Here is a 26756-nt window from a genome sequence, read left to right as displayed (position 1 = left end):
GTTTGTGGATCGTTTTGCCTTTATTTGAAATGTCAGTACTGTTTGCCATGCCTTCTGGGGGCAGCTTGCACATAGTCCAGGGAGGTAGGCAGCGAATCATGTGATCTACACCTTCCACAGCCATGATGAATCAGTTACGGTGAGCACTTGACCTTCAAGGTCATAATGTAGAGTTGGGGCTGACCGCCATCTTGGGTCACATGCAAGATAAGTAAGTGGATGCAGCGGCCTGAGTGAGACAGCGCGGGCACCTCTATTCTTGGTTTTTGGGTTCTAATGCCTGTGTCACCAGGCTAATCTCTGTTGCCTAAACTTGGATTCCATAACCTTTTCTTTTCTTTTTTCCTTAGTTGAGTTAAACTGAGTGAGTTTCTGTTACGTGAATCCAAAAGAGTTTTTACTTCGTGTTGTCTAATCAGGTAATTAAACTCTTTGAGCCTGTAGTCCCTGTGTGCCTTTCAAAGCACAGGATGCTGCCTAGTACATTGTAAGTATTCTGTAAATGGGTGTTTCTCGATAATGGAGATTTTATGGAGTGAGAATTATCTTGACCTGTCGATTCAGGTTGTACTTTGTTTCACTGGGAGAGAGAGGCCATGTGGCAGTAACAGGAATCATTCATTTGTTCATCCAAAGGCATTGCTTCCAGATAACAGAAATTGAAAAGTAAGGCAAGGCCCAGCTTCTGACCTTGGGAGGCTCCCTGTCTCTCGCAGGCGAGATAGCCATGGACAGCAGATAAATTAGAGTTTGATTGGTGAGTGTAGCCCAAACAAAATGTTCCCTCCCTACATCTGCTGTGATTGTCGTTCCTTTTTGCAAAATCCAATAACTCTGGCCAACTGGGTATAAATACCAGCACTGCCGCTAGCCCAGGCCTACCCACGGATCTGTGATTAGGACGCCGTCTCCTGGTGATGGAGGAAGTGTCCCTTACCTTTACCCCCAACTAATTCTAATGTAGAATTCCTCCGTTCTGCATTATCATTGTTCACTTCAAACGAATCACTGACACTTGCTTATTCTACGCTATTAGTCATGTCTGAAGTTCAAAATTCGTTCCCATTTGTCTCTGTTGCATGGATAGGACACTTCACACAATGCTGGAATGTCTTTCAGTCCCCTTTCCCAGATATCACGAGTTGGAATATGTTCAAATCAAAGGATTTTCCCTTCCTCTTGTTCTCCCCTCAGACAGAGGACCAGGTGGCATCCTTGCTACCATCCCCTGTATCCCAATTCAAAAGCTTACCTTGTTTCCCATGGGGAAGGTCCAAGCCTCTGTCACTGATTAATGAATTTATTGAATGAACTATTATTAATTACTGAAAGATGAATTTGTAATTTAACATATATTGCCGAGTATCCACCATGGGCCATGCCTCAGGCGAGGTCCTGGGGACAGTGCAGAATAAAGTCAACCCAGTCAGCGCCCGTCCTCTGGAGCTTGGTGTCCAGTGACGAAGACCACTGGGAATTAGCAAGTAATATGAGGGCAAATCACAAAGGGCCGATGGATCTGGAGTGTCTAAAAACACACCACAAGGTCGCACTGAAGCGAGAGTGCTGTACGAGTGAATGAGGTGCAGAAGGGGAAAGCATTTGGATTCAGGGGCTAATGTCTCCAAAGGCCCCAAGCTGGGAGGCACAGCCTAAATAACCTGGTGGCCGCACCTGGAAGGCTCAGGAAATGAGAACAACTGTGCATCAAATTGTCACCTTTCAGAAAACAAATGCTCTGCTTTAACCAGAATAACCGGCTGGTGGGTGAGAAACCCACGATCAAAACAAATGCCTCAGTTGTCACTGAACTGGAAACTGTTTTATTGACTGACGTCAAGATATGTAAAAATATGAGTGACGATTCTCAAACAGCCCCTCCTCCCTCCCCTGTCCTCTTCTCCCTCCCAGTCATCAGAACTTCACACAACCGTGAGCTTTCCAGGGGGTCTTCTCAACAAAAAAGAGCCACTGAGGCCCGAAGGGTCCTGGTTTACTTTGTGAACCTTTTGCCTCCCTGTCTGGGTGGAGACGGAAATTACAAAAATCCCGAAGAGGAAGATTTAGGAGGAAATAAGCAGAATTTTCAGTCAAGTTGGAAAACTGCTGCTGTTCGCTGAGGCTGTTTCTCTTGGCTTTGATTTGTGACTGTTTCTTCATCATCATCATCACTGTAGTACTAGCAATGAACACTTAATAGTCAGTACCTCAGTGCCAGGCATCGTGCTAAGAAGTGCACGTGGATCATCTTATTTAATCCTAACAAAACCCCATAAGATGGGGACTGTTAGGTTGATCAATGTGAAACTGTCAATATTCAACCATTTCTTGACCTGCAAAAATGGTCATTTCGTATGGTTGAACCAGGGCTTTGTAAAAATTGTCCATGTTTTCATAATTGGGGAATGGCTGAGCTGAGATGCGTACCGGGCTATGTGTTGTACCAAAGTGACTGTGTTCTTTGGCCTGACTTGAGAGCGGGAGGGAAGGAGAGATTAAATACCATAAAGGTTCTATATTTTTCCTCCCCTGTCCTAGTTTACTACTCTATGTGTCTCATGGGTTAAGAGAGGAGAGAAAAGTCAGAAGATGCTGAAATCTGAACATATTGCAACAGTCCTTACCCTTTCCACTCTGCTGACCCGTTCCCACCCCGACTCCATCAAAAACTGGTTTTCCCCACAAAGGGAATCATTGGCACATGCTACCTCTAAGTCCAGGGAATTGGTGACCGCAAGCACAGCCAGACCCAGGTCCCCGAACAATGCTGAGAAAAATCTGTCTCTGCACCTCTCCACTCTCCTTCCCACTATCTGTTCCAGGTCCACAGCCCACTGCCTAATATCCCCACCAGAGAGAGAAGGAGGAAGGAGGGACGGGGTGGGGAATGCCGCTTGCCTCAGTACTTCCAATAAAATCCTAGCAAAGATTCCCATCAGCCTGGACAGGTAGTGTGCCCATGCCTGGATTAGCAGTCATCCCGGCTGTATCTTGCTGAGGGCGTGTAAAGCGTTCTTTACGTGCCTCATCTTAACGCTTCCTCATAACAACCCTACAGAGGTTGGGGGGAGGGTATTATTATCATCCCATTTTACAGACGGAAAGACTGAGGCACAGAAGTGCTTAGGTAAGTGGCCCAAGGTCACCCAGCTAGTAGACTCTGGCCCCAGCATATCATGTACCTCTCTGACTCACGTCATGGAATGCACCAGTGGGGAGCTGAGGCTCAGATGCCTAGCCCTGGAGTGGGGAGCAGGGGTGCAGCGTCACCTGTGTGGGTCCAGGCCCCCCTCAGTCACCTGAACTGAGGGATGGGAGAAGATGATTCCCCAAAGGAAACCTGGGTGCTCTTAACCGGAGGAAGAAGGGCTGGGTGTGGGCAGGAAACCACAACTGCCCTCCACAGTGAGACTCTAGCAAAGTTTTTGACAGAGAGGGTATTTTTCTCTCCAGTCTGATGTTGGACCCCCATTTCAAAGAACAGTAGGCTATAAAAAGGCAAGGGAAGGAAGTATTCATTAAAAGGTCCCTGCGGGCTCTGAGGTCAGAAGGAACAAAGAAAATCATAGTGAGGGAGGCTCGCAGCCTGGTCTAAACTTCAGGGGCTCTGGGGCAGGACAGAGGTTCAGCCCGAGGACCTTGGACAGGGATGGAACCTCTCTAACTCCATCTTCCTTGTTTGTCAAATGGCGATAAAATACCGACCTCTCGGGTTTCTTGACAGGATTAGGTGTTCTAATACATGACAGTTCCTTAGTCCTGTGCTTGGCATGTGGCTCGTTTTCAATAAATAGTACTGTTTGTAGTTAATGTTGTTGCCAAGACTATTTAGATATGAGTGTCCTTGTGATCCTTCCTCTTAGGCCAAGGGTCTCATTTTCCTCCTCTCAAATCTTTGGTTCCTTTTTTAGAATCACAGGTTCAAGGACTTTGTCTAGTACCTACAACCCTAGAAGTCCTGGTGGTACTTTTCCAGAACTTAAGTTGTTTTTCCTTTGCGGGGGAGGGGCAGCGCAGCTGAGTCAGCAGGGCCTCCTCTGATCGGCTTCATCTGTTTCTGTCGGATGCTGGAGAAACAAGAGCCCATGTAGTCCTTTGGTCCACAGTGATCAAATGGCAGTGTCCTCTAGCGCTCCCACTGGCCTTCTGTGGGCATCTCGTGAGATGCTTCACGATCCAAGCCCAGTGGCCTCTGGCAGCCATTCTGGGCTCAGCTTCTAGAACCCGCTTGCTCTATCTTGCCTTCTCTTTGGATCCTGCCTCTCCTCTCTCTGGCTTGACACTGTAGACTTCCCGAGTGTCCTGACTGATACAGATCAGTCAGGTGTCTTTTTGTTGCCAACGACAGAAACCCAATTGAAACGGACTTAAACAATTAAAGTAAGTGAAAAGTCAGGACACAGCAGGCTTCAGGGACTCCAACGATATTATCACATTTATGTTTCCAACTCTTGCCTTTGCTTTCTTTTCTGGTGGCTTCATTCAAGCAGACTTGTCCCATCAGGTGGTAAAGCGGCCACCAGGGAAGGTGGCTTACACCGCGTGATTGCACGAAGGCTCCCAATTCGGCACCCTTCCTGCATGTCTACCCTCAGCCGGTGACTTTGCATCCACCCCTGATGTTGGGCGTGACCGTGTAACCTCTTTTGGCCAAAAGAAGATGTTTGGAAATGACAGTGCGCCAGTTTCGAGCCTCACCCTTAAGAAGAATTGCCTGCTCTTATGCTTCTGGAATCAGCTTGAGAATATGCCGCACATAGCCTGCTGGTCCTGGAGGGAAAAAAGACTTTTAGAGCAGAGCTGCCCCGCTGACCACAGATGTGAGCCAGAGGCAGAAGCGTGCCATCGAATCCACAGAGCTGTCAGTGTGACATCAGTGCTTACTGTCGTGTGCCCCTGAGCTGTGGAAGGGTCTGTGATGTAGCCTCGTGGCCATAGGTGAGGGATGCACAAGCTATTCTCCCAACCACCGCTCCTAGAAGAGAACTTTTCCTTCCTGATGGTTCCAACAAAAATCCCAAGATTGATTTCAACTGGCCTGACTTAGGTCTCTTCCTAGAGCTGGGGTGAGGGGGAAAGAGAAGAATCTAGAACCAAGACATAACTGCTGAAAGTGAAGAAGCAGTGATCTCCCACAGGAAAATCATGCTGCTCTTACCAGAAGAAGGTAGAAAGGATGCAAGCAGGCAGGGTGATTGACTCTCAATACCCCATCCCTGAAGAGGACGTAGAAACCTGTATCCTTGGCCCATGTTAAGCCAGGAACCACGCTTGTTCATGTCTACACCCATCTGTGTAGGGTGGAGCTCAACCGGAGCTAAGAACCAGCCATCACTTGGCCAGGTAGGGAGGCCCAGGACACAGTGTTTGATGAGCCACCCAAATTAACGTGACCTTGTCCCTAACTTCCATCCCTTTCCAGGCTGGAATGGGTAAGGCGGCTTCAGCCAGCTGGCAGGTTACTACTTGGCAACTCGCCCTCCTTCCCCACCATGCCAGCTCCACTTGGAGGTGAAAAGTAGTGGCCGGAAAAAAAAAAAAAAAAAAAGTAGTGGCCAGAATAATTTCTGGGTCCACACCTGGACCTGATTGAGAGCCGTTCTTTCTTTCCAGCCCCAGTCCTCAATTGCACTCTTGGGGCTTTCATCTCTGGTGGGGTTCGCGCCCTGCTGCCTCTCTGTCTTTGAGAGAGAAGTAAACTGAATTGGAAGCATCACATGCAATAAATATAACCCCTTTGCCCTTTTTCATGGGGTCATTCAACTTCTTGCTGAATATCATTTAAAATGAAGTTGAATTAAAAACTCAGGTGGCTATATTTTGCTTGCTTCCTCCAAATCCCACCTTCTCTCTTGACCTTTTCCCTGCTCTGTTTAGTGGCTGCTATCTTTAAGGAATGACTTTTGGCTCCAAGATATTCATGGGGAACTTTTGATGGACAGCACACCGGGAAAGGACAAATTTCTGTCTCATTCTGGCAGTATCATACCCCACAGCTTCACGACAGCCTGTGCTTTCTCCAGGGCTTCTGTCAGGTAGAAGCACTTAGAGATGTAAAGAGAAAGTACCTTTTCTCTCTTGCTCAGGGGTCACCCATCACACTCCACTCCCCACCCTCCCTTAAATGCCACATCTCCCTGTGGGGCTGGGAGAGAATGCTGGGAGAAGGCGTGGGTGAGGGAAAGCAAACACTGGTCCATGTATTCACTCCGATTTCACCATCAGGGATGAGACAATAGCTTTTGTGAACACGAGCAGGCAGTGTTCAATGCAGCTTTCTTCCCCTCCTCAATGCAGCTTTGATCCAGCCAGGGCTACCCGGAAGGAATTTCAGTGTAACTGGGGCAGCCCAACCTGGGAACCACGTCTCATTCTGTGTAGGGGTGGCTCCTCTCATGACTTGGGAGGTTATTAGGACCGAGCTCGGACCATTCCATGAACGTGCAGCACTCGCATCCCACCAGCAGCTCCGCACACCAGGCTGATCGCATTTAGCACATAGCCTTGCTTTAGGTACGGTGGCTGGTGCCAATTATTAAACTGTCGTCTCTCAGCCTCAAAGTCACCACTGTTTGGTGGCCGGAACTGTCCTTTCTCCCAGCCAGCTGGTGCCATGCTAGGTTCTGCCACTAGGGGGTGCCAGAGGGGGATTGCCAAACTGGAGGGCAGAGAAGGGACTTTCCTTCTAGTTGCCATGGGCTTCCTTCTGGCAGAGCCAAAGGTCTCTAGCTTTCTTCAACACTCCCAGTGCCAGCCTCTTCATCATGTCTCCACCCCATGATTTACAAAACTCTCCTACTTTTAAAACAACCTCTGGGGGCTTCCCTGGTGGCGCAGTGGTTGAGAATCTGCCTGCCAATGCAGGGGACACGGGTTCAAGCCCTGGTCTGGGAGGATCCCACATGCCACGGAGCAACTGGGCCCGTGAGCCACAATTACTGAGCCTGCGCGTCTGGAGCCTGTGCTCCGAAACAAGAGAGGCCGCGATGGTGAGAGGCCCGCGCACCGCGATGAAGAGTGGTCCCCACTTGCCGCAACTAGAGAAAGCCCTCGCATAGAAACGAAGACCCAACACAGTCATAAATAAATAAATAAATAAATAAATAAAAGAACGTGAATTTCTTTAAAAAAAAAAAAAAAAAAAAACCTCTGGGTTTTTCAAACAATCCCCCCTCTCTGTGTACAATTTCACTCACAACAAAGAAGAGAAACATCAACAGCTGGTCCAGTAAGGGAGGGGTCTCTTCCCACGTAAAGATCCAGTTTCTTCCCTGGGCGGTGGGGGGCATACAGCTAAGAAGATAAAAAAATGACCTTTCACCTTTGGGAACAGTAATGTAAGATTAATTTGAGGCTTTGAAACTAATGAGTTGGCTTGTCCTGGTGCAGCACCCCGTGAATAACACGGTGTTTGCAGAGCTGGCAACCCAGTGATCTTTTTCCTGGGGCTGGGGAGAAAGGAGGGATAAGAAAGAAACTCATTTTTAAAAACAAACCTCAGAGGAGAGAGATCCCCATAAAGCTGGTATTAGAGGAAGAAAAAAACCAAAAAAACAAAAAACAGGGAGAGTGTGCGAATTATGTACCTTTAATCTGCTTAGCTTTTCACTGTCGGAGAGCTGAAGGGCTCACCCAGGCAAGAGTATTGTGCGGTAGTTAAATCCATGAACTTGGAGTGCATCCCTCGGGGTCTAGGCCTGATTTGCGGCTGTCTAGCTGTGTGATCTTGGACATGTTTTCCCACTGTGTTTCAGGGAGGTTTGGATTAGAGAACGCATGGAAAGCATGTACGTTCAGGCCAGTAATCTGGTTATTTTTGCATCTTTGATGATGATTGAGAGAGGCAGGAACAACTTGAGGGTGCTTTATCCACGCACTGGGAAGGCTGAGTTTTCTGCTCTGCCAAAAGGAAATGTCTAAGAGCAGAAGACCAAAGCAGAATCAGGCTGATGCGAATCATGGGGAAACTGGTTTCCGCACCACCCAAGAAAGAACCGTCTCACAGTCTAGCTGACCGACAACGGGCATGGCTGACAGAGGGGAGGCAACGAGAGCCCCATCCTTGGAAGTAATCAAGCAGGAGCTCTTTCCACTATATTAGAGGATGGGTTGGATCATTTCTAGAGATCCTTCTCCCTGTTCACATTCCGGATCTTCTGCTTGTTAAATGCGTTGCCTGGGGTCTCAGAGCCTGGGTTGCCTTATCTGTGAATCAGGCTGATGGTGCTACTGGCCTCCCTCTTACAATCTCTCTCCCTTTTTTCTTCACGCCTTCCCTTCAACACAGTGAGGATCATGAAGATAGACACTGTGCTAGGCTCTGGGGATACCAAAAGGAAGTAGATGGTATATAGACACTGCCTTGGAAAAACTCAAGCATATAGTTAGGGAGACAGATGAACAGAACATTATAAAGCAGTTCCACAGATGCACTGAGAGAGCTACGTATTGAGTATTCTGGAAGCACAGGGAAGGGGCATCTAACTCAGCCAGGATGAGGTGGGGAAGGGGCATCAGAGAATGTTTCCTGGAGGAGATGCTGTAGGAATTGGATGCTGGGAGTGTTTGCTTTGGAAGCAGAGTAAACACTATGATCAAGGCCCCGGGGTCAGAAACAGTGTGACGTACAGGGAACTGTACCAAAGGCAGTGCCGGTGGGATACAAAACATCAGGTGACTGTGATGGGAGGCGAGATGAAGAGAGAGGAACTAGATGACAGATGCCCTTATCTTCATGCTAAGGAATGTGAACTTGGATCGTGTAAATGATGAATTGTCAATGCCTGGTTTAAATCGGCGTGTTCAGGTTTCTGTTTTAGAGAGACCTCCTGGGAGCTTATGTGGAAGAGAAATTAGGAATCAACAAAGTTGGACCATCAGTTGGCCAACTTTTGAACCCTGGAAGTCATCTAAGCCAGAAGTGGCAATGCCATGAACCAGGCCTCTCATGGAGTTGCAGCAAGGATGCCATGGTGGGATGCCCAGGGAAGCTCCTAGTAAAACATGAACTGCTTCCCAAATGTACAAGATCCTTATACCTATGATCTCTCTATAAAACTTTGGTTTGGGGGGGGGCCATCATATAAACTGAGTCCACTCATCACTTACCACGCAGTGGCAGTAAAAGCCGTACATGTCATCCAAACCAGTATAAATGGTACTTGTGCTTAACAAGAGCCTTTAAAAAGGTAATGAAACCACTGGCTTGAGAAATAATTTTGCAGATACTTCTGGGATACAGAGTGTTCCATTCCAAGACTGAATATTGGTGCTGCTGGGAAGGACAGGGGAGAAAAGCACAAGATTAGATTTCACACAGACAAGCTAGGAGGGCAGACGATGGTCTTTGAATGAAACTTCTGATGGATTTGGCACTGGAGGCACGAGAGGGCACTGGAGGCACGAGAGGGCACTGGAGGTGGGCCCAGATGTCTCAGATTTGCTGAACTGTTTCTGCAGACAGTTGGACATTTACCAGGATATTTTGGATCTTGCAGACGTGCCCTGGAATGCCTCATCTCAGGGAAGGCGAGAAGAGTCTCTCAGGCAAGTGTGGTGTCTGCTTCTCGTGCTGTTTATGGCAGAGCTGAAAACTGTCTTCGAAATTAACGATAGATGTGCATAAATCTTCTTCAGTTACCTAGCAACTAATACAAGACAGTGCAGAGGTTCACAGGGCTGGGAGGAGGCGAACCTGTTTTAGGAATACCTGGGAGCATCTTGGTGATACTTGGGGATTGCTGGGAGGGAAGGAAAGAAACATGACTAATTAAATGTTTGCATTTCTTTCTTTCTCTTTTATTTCTCATAAAAATAGAATCAGATAACAAAAACCTTTCCTAAATCCCTGAGGTTTCTAGCAAAGTGAGGGTTTACAGAGACTAGATAATTTGTGAGCCCTCTTCCAAAGCTAAATTTCTGGCTGTAAACTAGCTGTGTGACTTCATGTATAAAATAATAGATCTGATTAGGGAAATTGCAACGTTTCACTCATATTTCCAGGATGTATGGGGTGATAGGGTTTTTAGATTTCAGTTTTGTTGAATCAAAGATATGTGTCCTGAGTCAAAGTGGAGTTTTTAAAAGGAAGAGGTATTGAAATAATGAAGTCATGAGGTATGTGACTTAACACACACACACATGTTCTCTGTGTGTATGTATATATATATGTGTGTATTTTATTTATAAAAATTAGTCTATACATTAAGCCTTGGGTTAAAAATTCAATACTACAGGGCCTGGCAGGTGACACTGATGAATTCTGTGCCCAGGGACCATAGTGAGCCAGACGTCTGGGCAGTTGCTAGGTGGCCCCAGCTGAACACGACCATAAGAGAATAGGACCCGGCACTGCCAGATCTTTTGATTCTTCAAAAAAGGCAGAACTCCAGAATCCATGTAGCACCTCCTATTTTTAAAATATTGACAACCAATTTGAAGTTTTAAAAAGCATTGTGTGGGCTAAACAAAGCAAGGCTGCCTTAAAGCAAAAAGCTCTGAGCGCTTAGTTCTCTTTTTAAAAATTGTATGGTTGCTCATGACCCACTTTATGTGATGGGATGGAGATGAGGTCGCCCAGGCCACGGGCTAATAGTGTTCATCCAGTGCTCCTACATCCTGTGCTAGGTGATTTTCACATTTGTCATCCTCAGTGTCTGCCCAGAGGTGGGTGTTACTTATCACAGGAGTTAGGGTCTTTATTTTCAATATAAGGATGCTGAGAGCCACATACGTCAAGGTTATACTGGAGGTCACTTAGCTCCTGAGTCCTGTGTCTCCAAATCCGTCTCATTTCTCTGACTCTACAGCTGCCTGCTCTTAAGGGGTTGACTCCCCTGGAATAAAAGGGGGGTGTTTGTTATTTTTATAAGGAAAAAATCGTTTTCACAGAATTTCTCTTAAGAAGAGTTAGGGAGCTGTATTTGTTTGCTGGAGCTGCCATAACAAAGCACCACAAACTGGGTGGCTTAAACATCAGAAATTCATTCTCTCACGATTCTGGAGGCTGGAAGTCTGAGATCAAGGTGTCAGCAAGATTGGTTTCTTCTGAAGTGTCTCTCCTGGCATGTGATGACTGACTGTCTTCTCCCTGTGTCTTCCCATGATGTTCCCTCTGTGTGTCTGTGTACTAATCTCCTCTTCTTAAAAGGACACAGTCATATTGGATTAAAGCCCACACATGTGACCTCATTTTATCTTTTTTTAAAAAAATTTTTATGTAATTTTTGAAGGTTACTTTCCATTTACAGTTATTACAAATTTTGGCTCTCTTCCCCTTGTTGTGCAGTACATCCTTGAGCCTATCTTACACCCAGTAGCTCGTACCTCCCACTCCTCCACCCTTATACTGCCCCTCCCTGCCCCCCACTGGTAACTGCTAGCTTGTTCTCTATATCTGTGAGTCGGCTTCTTTTATGTTATATTCACTAGTTTGTTGTATTTTTTAGATTCCACATATACTTGATATCATACAGTATTTATCTTACTCTGACTTATTTCACTTAGCATAATACCCTCCATGTTGCTGCAAATGGAAAAATTTCATTTTTTTTATGGCTGAGTAGTATTCCATTGTGTGTGTGTGTGTGTGTGTGTGTGTGTGTGTGTGTATATATCGATAGATAGATAGATAGATACACCTCATTTTCTTTATCCATTCATCTGTTGATGGAAACTTAGGTTGTTTCTATGTCGTGGCTCTTGTAAATAATGCTGCTATGAACGTTGGGGTGTGTATCTTTTTGAATTAGTGTTTTTGGAATATATAACCAGAGTAGAATTGCTGCATCATATGGTAGTTCTATTTTCAGTTTTTTTTAGAAACCTCCATACTGTTTTCCACAGTGGCTGCACCAATTTACATTCCCACCAACAGTGTACAAGTGTTCCCTTTTCTCCACATCCTCGGCAGTATTTGTTATTTGTGTTCTTTTTGATGGCGGCCATTCTGACAGGGGTGAGGTGATATCTCATTGTGGTTTTGATTTGCATTTCCCCGATGACGAGCGAAGTTGAGCATCTTTTCATGTGCCTGTTGGCCATCTGCATTTCCTCTTTGGAAAAATGTCTATTCAGTTCTTCCGCCCATTTTTTAATCAGGTTGTTTGTTTCTTTGATGCTGAGTTGTATGACCTGTTTATATATGTTAGATATTAATCCCATATCTGACCTCATTTTATCTTAATGACATCTTTAAAGATCCGATCTCCAAATACAGTCACCTTCTGAGGTGCAGGGGGTTAGAGCTTCAATCTATGGATTTTCAGGAGCCACAGTTCAGCCCCAAACAGAAGCCACCCACTTTTTTCCCCTCTTATGTCCCTGTAGTATTATTATTATTGGAGAAACTGAGAGAGGTTTTCTAAGTCCGGGAGCCAGAGTGTCAAACAGGGCATTGGCGAACCTGAGGGGATCTGCTTGTCTGGCCCAGCATCCCACCAGCTCCCCAGGAGGAGTGGGGTGTGTTTGCACACTTAAACCAGTCAACCCGTTCCCAAAGCATTGCTTCAATGTTTTAGGATAAATAAAACGACGTTGAGCAATGTCACTCTTTTACTTGGCATCACTTCTCACATCTGTGTGTCTTGATTTAAAATAACATTAATGTGGACAGGTAGCATTATTTATCACATCAAAATTGGAAACAACCTCAGTGGCCAGCAGCAGGATTTAATAGGATTCTCTGTAGCCTTTGGAAACTTGGCTATGGAACAATATTTGCAATGTGAGAAAATGCTCAGGATAGATGAAGTGGAAAAAAGCATGTTAAAGAAATATGTACAGTTTGATTCCAACTTTTTGAAAACAATTTATTACATGTACATATATATTCATATATATGTATATGCATCTGTGTTCGTTTGGAAACATATGCTCTAAGATGTTTAAAATATCTCTTGGTCATGGAATTGAGATTCCATGGAATTGAGAATATTTGAGATATTTTCTTCTGTTTTTCTAAATGTTTTCTGTTTTCTGCAATAAGTATACATATTATTTTTGCAATTAGGAGAAAATCCTTAAAAACCCAAACCTTGATATACACACTCAGTTTACAGAAAAATTCTTCTAACTTAGCCTTTGCCATAAGGAGCTCTCTTACAGCTTTTCATGTGGGACTGCGTTTATAAAAATTTCATTTACTTGCCATTTTCCAGATACAACTCTCAGCCATGATTACCTGGACTTCTAGAAGAATTTTTGTGCCAGGCCTGAGAATCTCTTTTCTCTTTTTTGTCCATCTTTCTTTTCCCATGAAAGGGGTTTTTGGAGTGAATTCAGCAAAAGGATGGTGCCCCACAGACCTGGATAAAGGGTATGAAAATAAATACATAGACTAAGGTAACATCCAAGCAGATCTAAAAAGAAGTAGGATGTAACTTCTTAGTGACTTTGTGCCTTCTAGTTCTCTGTATTTATTTGAGAGATCCTTTGGACACACTTCCTTTTTAATAGAATGTGCTTTGATTAGCTAAATATCTCTAGAATATACATTGTATATTTTTATGAAGGAGAGGTTTGTGGAGGCTGGTGCTGTCATGTCAAACTTGGAAGAGGCAGTAGTGGTGACCTTGACCAACTCTTGACATCATTGGTTCCCAGACCTCTGAATCCCCTAGAGAAACTTTACAAAAGGTTAGGGTCCCATACCATTAAAGAAAAAGAAGGGGCCTGGGCCTATGGATTGTGAAAGCTCTGGTTCTTTTGATATTTGATCAGGTTGGAGAACCCTTTTGCCCCATGACTCATGAATTTCTCCCTTCAACCTCACCATAGATGGTTACATGAACACTTCTAGAGAAAGAGAATTTTCTACCTCATAAGCTATTCCATTCCACTCTTGGACAGCTATGCCTGTTATAATTCTCTTTTGCATATAACTTGGATAATTCCAACCATTTCAGAGGTTAAAAAAAAAAAAAAAATGGAGTCACTTTGCATGTGTAACCAAATAAAAATGCCATGGTCCCACATGGCCCAATCTCTGCATAGGGCCACATCTTCAAAAGCAAAAATAATAATAATGATAATTTAGGGCTTCACCTGCAACTCCCAAAGAATGTTGTCAGGGGTACAATTCATGATCCGTGGTAACATGTCTCAAAATCCTTTTCCCTCTCCTTCTTGATTCTCTTATACTCCTCAGTTATACCAGAACTCTCATTCACCGTCCCAACCCTAAATCTCCCCAAGATCAGCCTGCATGCCTCTGCAGGCTGTTTTCTTTTTCCATTCTCAGCAATTCAGTACATAGAAGGATTTTTATCCCTCTGGATGCTCTTCTTGTCTCTCTGGTTTGTCCACTACCCAGACTTTCCACAACAAAGGTGAGCCCAGGAAATGTCTAACAAAAATCTTTCCTCCTTTCTTCCATTCCACCTGGGCCTATTTCTCTGTACCCAACTCCATGATATTGCTTTTTTTTGTTCAAGCCAGGAACTGGAGAAAGGCAAAGATAACATCAAAGATAAAATTCTCTTTATCACATGTGATGGGGGAGGGCTAAAGTTGGGCACTGTGGCACATTAATAAGCCATGTGTTCATCACAGTAGTGATTTTCTTCATCTGCCATGGCAAGACCTTGGGCCCCTACATAGTTTACATAGTTCCTCCTCATTCTTCTAGCCTCCTCCCCGCAGGCATCATAGGTATTCATAAATAAATCCCACCGACTACCAAGTGGTGTCTATAAATTTTTTTTTCCGTCTCTGGATCTAATTCCTCCTCTTTAGTATTGTCTGTAGGAAAGTGCTTCCCTGATTAGCATGTTGGGGGATGTTAAACAATAATACTCTGCACCCCAATGACTTACAGTAAAGTATAGGCCATGCATTTAGAATCTCAGCTTCTGCATCCGCCACACCTGGCTTTTGATCCCAGTTCTGTCCTTTGCCTGCTGTGTGATACTGGGCAAGTCACTTCATCTCTGTGCCTCAGCTTTCTCATCTGTAAAATGGGGCCATCACAAAATCTAACTTAAAGGGCTGTGAGAATTAAATGAACTTCAGCTAACTCATGTAAAGTGCTTAGCACAGCAGAGAGCTGGTTCTATGCATGCATCACTAGTTCCATTTTTCCTTTAACCATCCTTTTAGGAGGGGATGGACAGAAGAAAGGGTTATTTTGCTAGAAAGTGAAGAGGACCTGGTGAAAGACTTAGGGCAGAGGTCAGCAAACTAAGTTTGCAGGCCAAATTTGACCTACCACCTTTTTTTAAAAAAACATTAAAGCTTTAGTAAAACTCAGTCACATTCATTCATCTCTGACTGCTTTTGCACTGCAATTATAGAAGTGAGTTGTTGTGATAGGGACTGCATGACCTGCAGAGCCCAAAATATTTGCTGTCCGGCTCTTTACAGAATACATTTACCAACCCCAATTCAGAGTGAAAAAAAACAGTGTCTTTTCCACATGGTCTGCCATTGAAGACATGAATGTCATGAGGCCTTCTCTATCAGGTGAAGTGGCTGACTGTTGTCAAAGATTTCCTGTACCTAAGAGTCAACCCTCACCGACATCTTAATTTCTGTGTCTTTCACCAAGAATTAACACCTACAGCAATTGAGAATAAGGCAATGTTCCTTCGAAGCTTGGCTAATTCTACTAGAAACACAAGGAATGGAGTATTGCACATCTGGGAAGGCTACCAGGACCAGGATGCCCAAGGCCTCACCCATGTCTATGATTCTGTGCTTCTTCCTGGGCTGCTTGTCACTTCCCAGTGCCCCTGCCATAAGGTGGGCCCGGTCTTGTGTTTTTACAGGTGGAATTGAGGGGAAATATGTCTGCGATTCCCACACCTGATTTGAATCCTCCTCTCTGACCCTCCATCCTCTCTCCTCTTCCTTCCTGCAGGCCAGATGCAGACAATCCAGTGAAGGACCCTGAAGTTTAGAGCAAGCTGTCCAATAGAACTTTCTGGAATGATGGAAGTCTTCTATTCTGCACCAGTACAGTAGCTTCTAGTCTTTCGTGGCTATCGAGAACTGGGAATGTGGCTAGTGCAACTGAGGGAGTGAATTTTTACTTTTCATTTAAATAGCACATACGACTAGTGACTTGCTGTATTGGACAGTGTACTTCTGGAAGATGGCAGATGCAGATGTTTGGAGAATCCTAGGCCTGCATGTCTGGGTGGAGCCGAGCATAGCCCCTCCCCCACCCCTGCCCCCACCCCTTCCCTGGCCTTGGACTGTGATGTGAGCAAGAACTTAACAGCTCTTTGGATTAGCGTGTGAGAGTGACTGTTTGACCAGCTGGGCCGCCATGACTAATACAGACACATGTCTTGGCAGCCACCTTTATGAAGAAAGGACAATTCAGTCTACTCATTCATTTTACAGGCTCAAGGAATGCCGGGGGCCTCTGCTGAGATCTAGTTTTCAGCCTAGTCTGTGGCATTGATTATCCTGCTTAAAAGATGAAAGAGGTGGCTTTGTGGGCCAGAGAGTAAGTAGTTTTACTTAGCGGCTTGGCCGTTCTGACCCCAGCTATAAGCTAAGTAGGAAGGTTCGGTTCTGTTCAAAACTAAGTTCCAATCGTTTTTTACAACTGCTTTAAACTGTACATGTCCTGTTCACGACAGAGAAAGGGCCATCTGGTTTGATGATTTTTTGGCTTGAAGAAGAGAAAACGAAAGACAAGTATAAGCTTTAATACTCAAGAGATCCGATTCTCTGCTGGAGAGGAAATGAACTCCATATCCAGGAGAATTCCACCAGGAAGGGGCCAAACAGACCGTGCTCTCTGGAGGATTCTCAGCAGTGCAGTGAACACCATTCTAACACTCCTTTCGGTCATTTCCAAGGTGAGACAGTGACACACCGCTGGAGTAGGACAGCTGATCTCACCTTCTCTGGTATCATCAGAGAGAGGATCTAGGAAGCTTCCGTGCAAAGCCAGAAGGGCTAGGATGGCAGGAGCCATCTCATCTGCTCTGTGTGCCTGCCCGTTTCTGGGAGAAGCACCTTCACACCTATTTTACTGTAAAGAGAACCAACTTTGGAATCAAACAGACCTCTACCAAAATCTCAAGTCTGTCACTTACTAACTTGGACAAATCATGTCACTTCTCTGAACATTGTTTTCTTTCATTTAGGGATAATAATAAACTGACGTCACAGAGCTGCCGCAAGGATAAAATGAACCGGTGTCTATGGCAGCATTTAGGACAGGGCTTCATACAGAATCAGTGTCTTGGGGAACTGAGGGTTTGGAGCCTAGAATTCCAATCCTGGTGCATCAAGGAAGGCCTTCAGGGTGGTCCTGTGGATGAGGATGTGGGCTTATGTGTTAATTAAAACACTGCTTCTCAAACTCCAGTGTGTACTCATACCACTTGGGGAATTTTGTTTAAATGCAGATTCTGATTTAGCAGGATTATGTAATTTAAGTGAGCTTCCAGGTAGTAATTTCAAGGCTGCTGGTTGCTGACATCACCTTTGAAGAACAAGGAATCAGAGGTGTGGACCTAACCTGTGTTTCCCTCCTCTTTCACCCACGTAGAAGAGATGTACTGTCTACTTTGAGTAGGGAGGTGGCGGGGAGTGGAGGGTAAGGGCGATGCAGAGTCAGCAGACAGAAGGGGAATCTACGCAGATGAGGAAAGAAATCATGGAAAAAGAGATGGATTTGAGGTTTTAAACCCTGACTGGACTTTAAACTCACCTGGAGAGCTTTAAAACTCCATTTTTAAGTCTCACCCCAGGAATACGTATTTAATTGACTGGGATGGGGCCAGATGTGACATATTAAAGCAGATAACCCCTCAGGCTATTCCTGTGTGCAGCCAGCGTTGAGAACTGCTGGCCTAGACAAAAGAGGCAACTTTCCCAGCTGGAAAGAATCAGGAAAGTGGCTTATCAAGATAGTAGATCAGGTTTGGTTTTAGGGGGCTGCTAGTTTAAGGGGAAAAACGCCTCATGAAAATGGCAGGTAAGAGCAAGCCAATTGGTCGATACCTTGAAAAATCTGATCCATTTGATGGGTCAAGAACACTCGATCTCTGGGTCTCTGAAATGATAACTTAGCTCTGGGCCTTTGAAGAAATTTGTTTTCCTGTTGAGAAGCCAACGGTTAATGGGAGATGTGAAATCGATGCCACTTTTTTCTGGAATCGGACACTTTTTCTTTCATGAACATTGTGGATTTGATTGTCCTCTGTGTTCGCAGAGGCTAATGAATGATTCTCACTGGAGCACAGGAGCCACCTTGGCTGGTAGCCTTACCCAGGCCTCAATCCACTGGGTCTCCATCAGGGTGCCCTGAGCCCAGCACATGTGCGCCAATGCACTCTGACCCATGAACATAATTAGTGCTGCTGTGATTGAGTTTTGACTCTTGAAGCCCAGGTTTAGGCTGCCTTCTTGTCACCAGAAGTTAACTCAGAGTTGGCTCTTTGCCAGCCTTGACACAAAGCTCAGCCCCCTTCCGGGATCTAAGCATGCCAAGTATCTGCGAATATTGTGGTTTTATGGAAGATTCCTTATGTCTTGGGGTGGGAACCACATCAGACACTGTACAGCATTTCACTTGAACAATCCCCGTTAGGTATATCTCTCCCACTGAAAGCCTGCGCACACAGCCAATAAGGAGACACTCCTCCATCACAAACCCCTAGCCCCCTCCCAATCTTTTACTCCTCTGGAGCAGAGTTTGGCTCTGTCCTATCTGCTCCACTCCTGGCTGCCTTTACCCAAGCATAGCAAACACGAGGCCCTCCAGACACCCAGACCCGCCTTCTTTAGGTATATGGTATCACCTGTTACCTGGATGTTGAGCAGTTTATTCCGAGGGGTGCAGAGCTGGGCACAGCTTCTGGAAGGAAGAAAAAAGCATAGCAGGTGCAAATCACAGCCAAAGAAACTTCCTGTGAGAAACCTTTGCCTAAAGATTCCCAGGGTCAATGGTTCTGCTTCGTGACTGCGCGTAGGAATCACAGGGGGAGTTTGTAAAATGCTGATGCCTGGGCCACACCCCTGGAGATTCTGATTTAATTGGCCTGGGGTGTGGCCTGAGAGTTGGGATTCTTAAGGGTTCCCCAGGTCATTTCTAGCGTTCAGCGAAGTTTGAGACACACTGTTCCATCCAAGCTGGTTAGTGCTAAAGAGTAAGTAAAAAAGACACCTGTGGTCCTTACCTTATTGGAGCAATTGCTTTGTCCTGATTGCTGACCCATTTAGTCTTGTCTTGAGTGTTTTAATTCCTTCAAGTGAGCCCTCCAAGAGTCTACCATCAGAAAGTATAAGCCTACAAAGGTTGAGAACCACTGAGTAATCCTGTGCCTTGGTGAGACAAAGAGGCCATTAAATAGGAGGGTAGGGGCTGGAGTTAGAATTTATTTCTGAGTTAGGATTGAAGAGAAATACCAGCTCCTTGTGTCAAACTAGTATCCTCATTTTCAGGATGCTTCTCAAGCACAGACTACGGCAGCAGGGGAAATGGGTACCAGGAAGCTCCCTTCGCTCTCCTTTTTATGGTTCCTATTCATGTGACAGAAGGCGCTGCAGGAAAATGATACAACAACGACTTGAGAGCTGGAAGGAAAAGGGCAGCCTTGAGAGGTGAGCAGGGGGGGCAGGGAGGCTGGGGAAGAAGCAGAAACAAAGGTAGTCAAGGGGGAAGGATGTCCACTTACCTTCCTCAGTACATGCTGGTCCTTCGAGCACACCTCGGGTAAATTAAAAGGTGTTGGGACTTCCCTGGTGGTGCAGTGGTTAATAATCCGCCTGCCAATGCAGGGGACACAGGTTCAAGCCCTGGTCCGGGAAGATCCCACATGCCGCAGAGCAGCGAAGCCCATGCGCCACAGCTACTGAGCCTGCGCTCTAGAGCCCGCGAGCCACAACTACTGAGCCCGCGTGCCACAACTACTGAAGCCCGTGTGCCTAGAGCCCGTGCTCTGCAACAAAAGAAGCCACCGCAATGAGAAGCCCGTGCACCGCAGTGAAGAGTAGCCCCCGCTCCGGCAACTAGAAAAAGCCCGCGCGCAGCAACGAAGACCCAACGCGGCCAAAAATAAATAGATAAATATATTTATTAAAAAAAAAAATTAAAAGGTGTCCCCTTGGATGCACCCACATCCCCCCCCAGGCATGTGAGGAACCTTGAACACTTTGTGTGTAGATGTGTGAGTGTCAGAGACAGAGAGAGAGAGTGCTTTAATAGAAAGCGATCCCCAAAGGCAGGAACAGATCACGAGATCCTCGGACAACAAAGCGGGGCTTCATTCCTTCTGGAACCACCTCTCTTAACAGCACGAGGTGATGACAAATCCCACCACCTCAGCGAGCATCTGGTTCCTCTTCTGACCTTCCTGTGAAACTTGGGGTTCTGATATGATGTTTATGAATGTGCTTTGCAAACAGTAGACTGCTACCTAAGTGCAAGGGATTGTTAAAAAAGTCAGCTTTGCATCTTTGTGTTTTATAAGGGTACTAGGAAAACAAGGAGCACAGTATTATAAGCCCTCACATGCATGGTTGAAAGGAATGTCAGTAGAAGGGAAAACAAAAACATATTTTTCTGTTATTACAAAAGACACACGTCATGGGGGAAAAACTTAGACAATTGCAAAGACATAAAACCTGAAATGCCTCCTTCCAGGCATACTGGTATTTATCTTACAGGACAAGTATTTGTGCATATTTAAAATCCATTGTTTTTCCAATTTAAAAGCCTCTTTTACTTCAAAGCAATCCATGTTTCTTGTAGAAACACAATAGATAGTTAAAAAAAGAAAAAAAATCTATATTCTACCACTTAGGACCTCCTAATCTTCTAGAACTTTAAAAAGTTGTGTAATTATTTTTATATTTCATATTTTTACCTTTATTTATTATACAAGGAATACACACTCATTTTATAAAAATTAGATGAGCAGAAGGGAAACTATTAAATCACCTGAAACGCAAACCTCAAAACAATCGATCACAATCTGTAGTATTTTTTGTTACAGTGTCTGGACTTCTAAATATTCAAATATGGGACTTCCCTGGCAGTCCAGTGGTTGGGACTCCACGTTTCCACCACAGCGGGCATGGGTTCGATCCCTGGTCAGGGAACTAAGATCCCACGTGCCTCGCAGTGTGGCAGAAAAAAAAAATCAAATATATGCGTATTTTTGAAAGCATAACAGGTACCCAAAATCTTTTGCAACTATGAACTCATTTTGCTAATTTATAACCTGCTTTCCAAATGGAACAATAATCGTACACATTTCCCCATATCCTACAACTTCATTTTTAACGTCTGGGTAGAATTCCACTGGAAGGCTGCACTATTATTTATTTAACAGGTCGCCTGACGTTAAGTATTTAGATCATTTGTGATTTTTCTTTTTCCTCTTAGAAACAACACTGTCATGACTGTCCTTTAACCACATATTTGTGCTTTTTTTGTAATTTTTAGGATAAGCTGGGGCAATGTCTCTGCAGAATCCTAAGGCTTTTCAAAGAGGAAGATGTAGACTGCTTAGTGTAGTACTTTTGATAATTTCTAACATTTTTGCTTTATACATATTAGAATATATTTATAAATGTAAGATGATTTAATGCCCTGTGAAATATTTAGCCTGTCAACACTGTCTTTTTATTCCCGTTTTCTTCTGATTTAATTTTTCCTTTTTAAATTTTATTTATTTATTATTTATTTTTTTGGCTGCATTGGGTCTTCGTTGCTGTGCGCGGGCTTTCTCTAGTTGTGGCACGCGGGGGCTACTCTTCATTGCAGTGCGCAGGCTTCTCATTGCAGTGGCTTCTCTGGTTGCGGAGCGTAGGCTCTAGGCATGCAGGCTTCAGTAGTTGCAGCATGCAGGCTCAGTAGTTGCAGCATGAAGGCCCTAGAGCTCTCAGGCTCAGTAGTTGTGGTGCACAGGCTCAGCAGTTGTGGCTCACAGGCTCTAGACCACAGGCTTAGTAGTTGTGGCACACGGGCTTAGTTGCTTTGCGGCATGTGGGATCTTCCCGGACCAGGGCTTGAACCCGTGTCCCCTGCATTGGCAGGTGGATTCTTACCCACTGTGCCACCAGGGAAGTCCTGATTTAATTTTTTCTGACTGTGTATGTCAGTTTCATGCTCATACAAGAAAATTTGTAGACCACAGAAGCATGTGCATTGGGAAGAAAGAAAAAAGTCTCCTATAATCCCACTACCGAGAGAGAATCGTCTCTCTAGTTACCTCCATCCACTCCCTCACCACACGTGACTTTACACAGTCTTTTTCAAAATACTATTTGTAGACTTCTGATTAGGAGGATGCTTTGATGGAGCGTCTAAGTGTTGGCTGTTGTTCAGAGAGATTTTAGCCCTGTTGCAATACTCAGAATTGTTTCTAGTAAGTACCTGAAAGAAATATGCACCTGGGTGAGGCCGTGCTGAGATGCTGTGTTCTTCTTCCCTATCTTAGAAAGTACTGTGTGGATAGATCCCTAAGGTTTGCTGCAGCTATGTAGGAACAGGGCATCGGAGGCTTCACCAGGCTTAACAGTCACAGACCTAGATAAGAAAAAAATGTAAAGGCCAAAATACAGAAGACAAGCGCATATAGGCCAAGGGGAGGGGAGATAAACAGCTCCTTGCTACACCTGATCCAGATTTGATGTTAGAATATTTCAGGCAACAAGGGCACAATTCTCGATCTAGATAAATAAGTTTACATTTCTGACTATAAAATGAATATATATTATAGGAAATACATTTAAAAGGCAAAAAGAAAAACTTATTTCACCGTCAATCCATTTTAAGGTTTTATGTGTTTCTTTCCAGTTTCTCGACGCATGCGTTTTAAGACTAGTTAAAGCCCACAGCTTATACTGGTTTTGTTTTTCCGCTTCATATTATAGCAGAAGCATGTGCCCATGTCGATAGCTGTGGATGAGGATTTCTTCAAGTTCCATTAGTAGTTGTATTGCCTTGAGAGATGAGGAAGAAACATACATCAAAGATGTCTGTGAGGGGCAGATGCAGTGATAAAGCAAAATAAAATGGTCTACTGTTCCCCTATAGCTGACAGTGAGAATACATTTTCCTTCCTGGGTTACTAAGCTTTATCTTCCTAAGCAAGATAAAGTGGTTGTTGAATAGATAGGTAAGATTCTGCTGCTCTTAAGTGAGCCTCAGGTGTAAATAAGGTCAGGGAAAACTGGCTCCTGCTCTGAAGAGATGGACCCAGGGGCACTCGTCCCCGAGGAGATGCTTTTATGGCAGGTGGTAGGGGACACACTCTTGGCGCCCCCTTTGTGAGGTGGGATTGGGACTTGTGCATGTGGCTTGTTCAGACAAACATGTGGAGACCACTTATATCTTGTCTCCTCTTTGATCAAGTAACAAAAGTTAAGGTCTAGAAACACTCAAACCATGTTCCCCAGGGCATTACTACTGTTGCCTCTTTTACCACCCACATCTACCCAGGAGCAAGATGTGGGCAGGGTTACTGCCACTGGCCCTTGTATTTCTTTCCAGGGAATTTGAAAAAGGTGCTGCTTCCTCTCTATGGAGATCATTCCCTCCATCTGTTAGCAACTTGTAATGCACCGGTTTTGTTACTGACCTTTGCTAAACATCTTTATAATTAAAATACAAATAGGTAATAACTGCATTGTGAACACTGCCCTCCCAACCTGTTCCTGCCAGTTACAAGGCCATGTGCAGTGTGGTGCAGAGCTGGCTGTATGGTAGCCCTGCTGAGAAGACCAGGTGAGCATCCTGGGCTGGTACTGATTATGACTGGGGTTTGAATTGCTAACACTCCCTTCCCCCCAGCCCTACCAAAGCTACTGCCTTCTATTTAGTCATTGAACAAACGTGGAGCGTTTGCAATGAGCCAGACCCTGCGCTAGGCCTGGGCAAATGAAGAGATGAATGGGCCATGGCGTTTACCGTCTGCAAGCATACCCTCCACTGGTGATGGTGGGCGGTGGGTAAATGGAAAAATGCAATATAGGGGAATCTACCCTTTAGGTGACTGAGTTTTGGAGCATTTTTCCCAGGGCTAGGATTAGGGTGAGGTGAGTTAGGCAGAGATGTGTACGTGTAGGATAGGATCTTATCTTTAAAACGATATTCTGTTCATCATGGACTTTTTTTCCGTTCATTTTTTTTTTTTCTTTTTCTTTCCATTCATTTTGATTCTTTAATTTATTGCCTAAAAATCTTGATTACTGAGTTTGTGGGCACCCCTGTAAATTTTGCTCCTGAGGCCAAGACCTCACTCCCTTCACCAAAGTTGAACTCAAACCGAACCTTGCCCTTGGGGCACTGAAGGTCATCAACTAATACATACTCACACTGGGGAGGGGGAGGGGCGGTATCGAAGCTGTGTCATCCTCTTGTTTTGGATTTGGGGTATAGGTAGACTGGCCTTGCCACTAATTTGCTGCATTACCCCAGGCAAGCTGCTTTTCTTCACTCAAGTTCAGTGTCTCATCTGGAAAAACACTAAACTGGGAGAATTATCTTTTTGACACAGACAAGAATGTCTTCTTTTGACAAATAAGTAAACAAGATCACTTCAATGTATGCTACATGCCATATGAGGGAGTGCATGTGTGAGAGATGTTACAATACGGGATCAGGAAAGTTCTCTCAGGGGAGGTGGTATTTGAGCTGAAACATCAACGTTAAGTGGACACCATGACTTGCAATTTTTTTTTTTGACAGCTGATTTTAATGAGCCCTTAGTTTGTGCCTGTTATAACATGTATAACAACTATTAGGTGTCCCAACTCATCTTTCTCAACAATGCTGTGAGGTTAGGACTCTTGTTATAGCTTTTAAAACTGGTATTGATAAGGAGGCAGAAGCAAAAAGAAGTCAGTTAATTTGGGAAGATCACTAGCTAGCAAGTGGTGGAAAAAGAATGGGCACGTGGTCACGGGGGATTCAAAGCTTGCAGTCAGTGATTACTTAATGAGCATCTCCTGCAGAAGTAGATACAGGGCCATTTTGCATCCTCCTTCTCCTCATTTACCAACACTTAGGAAATACTAAATAGATTCCACGCATGGTGCAGACTTTTAAAAGAGTCCACTTTGGTGGTGATGGGACTTCGGTATCTTGATGGTGCTGCTGGTTACAGGTCTGTATGAATTAGTCAAAACTGGCAGAACTGTGCACTAAAATGGGTGATTTTTACTGTAGGTGAATTATATTTTAATTAAAAAAAATCTCCACGCCCAACCCTCCATCTCCACCCCCTATCCCAGCTACAGCAGCAAGGGCCTTGAAGTGGTCCCTGCCCCTAACTTCCGCGGCGAGGGTGAGGGAAGAGACTTCGGGGGCGGGCCCAGGTGAGGGAAGGGAGTAAGCCCCGGTGGGCCGGCCGGGAAGCAGGGAAAGGGAGAAACTAGGCACAGCTGGGCGCCCCCCGGGGAGGGACGGGAAGGGCCCGTGGACCGCGGGGCGAGCCCGGGGAGGGCGGGGGGATGCCGGGAGAGAGGGAGGGACCTGCGGGCGGGAGGGCGAGAGGCACAGGCGAGGGAGGAGGGGGAGGCGTGTGCTCCGGAGCCAGCCTGGGGCTGCGAGGCGGAGACAGCCCACCGGCCGCCGAAGGTGTCCGCCCAGGCGACCCGCCCTCGCGGCCGTGGTGCGGACGGACCGACGGACGGCGCTGCTTGCAGGAGGCGCCCGGCCATGTTCAGCCGGAGCTCCCGGAAAAGACTCTCCAGCCGCTCGGTGAGTGTGCCCCGCCCGAGCGGGGCCAATCCCCCGGTACCCCGGCCCTCCGCTAGCGCCCCTGCCCAGACTCCTTCCGCCCGGCGGCCGCGCACCTGTGGCCCCAGGTAAGCCGGCCCCGCGGGCGGGGGTGTGGCCCGGGCGCGCGGGAGCGCTCGTAGGGGCAGAAGGGGTTAAGTCCGGGTCCCGAGTCCCGGGGAGAGCCAGACCGGGAACCGTGACCCTGAATGTCACGGTCCGGGGGCGTCCCGGGAAGCCCCCTCCTTTGCCCCTTCCCCTAAGGTAGGTCGCATTCCCAGCACCCAAGCTCCAGCTTCCAGCTTCTTGGAGCTCTGGCCGCGGACTTGACTTTGGGGCTGTTTTTGGGGGTGTCCTGTGCTGCCCCCTTTCCCGGAAGCCCCAGCCTGGTCCAAGGCGAGCGCGCGGTGGTCGCTTCTTAGGGATTCCGGGGAGCAGAAAGGTCTTGCTTTTGTTTCTTAGAAACCCGTGACCAAGGTGTCTGGGGGAGACAAAGCCCCAGTCAGGGCCATTTCTTGGTGGCTTAGTGCCCACGCCAGAGACAGCCCGCCTAGACTTCCCCAGGCGAGAGACCACCCCAGGGGCACCGGCAGCGCCCCACCCCAAATCCCCTACCTCGGAGAGGAGCTTCGGAGTCAAATCAGAGGAGGTGGGGTGGGAGAGGCAGGCCGTCCCGCCTGGGGCACAGTGGGGCTTTGGAGGGAGCCCCGGTGGCGGAAACATGCTTGTGTTGTCTTTTTGTTTTGAAGTTGACCCGACTGGGGCGGATCGAGAGAGGCCAGCCATGTAACGCCTGTGGTGACCAGTGCCCAGGGTTCGCCTTGCATAAATGGAGGTAGGACCCCTTACATGGGATTCCTAAAGACACACTACTGCAGGGGGGAAACCTATACATGTATGCCATATATGTGTATGTATGCACACAAGCACATTTTTCGCCTTTTAAATTCACGCGTAAGTCACATGGAAAGAATGCAAAGGCTGTTCTTTTAAGAGTGGGACTACATCTGCTACAAATATTGAAGGTGGAAGTGGTGACCAGACACTGAGAATGCAGGAGAGCCGG

At 45.9% G+C, this 26756-nt stretch overlaps 2 protein-coding genes across 2 annotated transcripts in view; both read left to right on the top strand.

Moving 5' to 3' along the window:
• Positions 1-14585, top strand: part of ADAMTS9 (ADAM metallopeptidase with thrombospondin type 1 motif 9) — a 223530-nt gene extending 208945 nt beyond the window's left edge. The window contains exon 41 of the transcript XR_014250528.1: positions 9460-14585. The gene's annotated coding sequence lies outside the window, so the exon portion shown is untranslated. The remainder of the gene's footprint in view (positions 1-9459) is intronic.
• A 10898-nt stretch (positions 14586-25483) lies between these two features.
• Positions 25484-26756, top strand: part of PRICKLE2 (prickle planar cell polarity protein 2) — a 401122-nt gene continuing 399849 nt past the window's right edge. Inside the window, exons 1-2 of the mRNA XM_082412164.1 lie at positions 25484-25672; positions 26440-26525. Of these exons, the coding sequence (XP_082268290.1) occupies positions 25631-25672; positions 26440-26525 (128 nt within the window). The 5' untranslated portion in view covers positions 25484-25630. The remainder of the gene's footprint in view (positions 25673-26439; positions 26526-26756) is intronic.

Source organism: Balaenoptera physalus (genome assembly GCF_965194825.1).
Source record: "Balaenoptera physalus genome assembly, chromosome: 11".
Lineage (NCBI taxonomy): Eukaryota > Metazoa > Chordata > Mammalia > Artiodactyla > Balaenopteridae > Balaenoptera > Balaenoptera physalus.
Note: the sequence above shows the minus strand (reverse complement) of the source record. Positions and strands in the feature narration are given on the sequence as shown.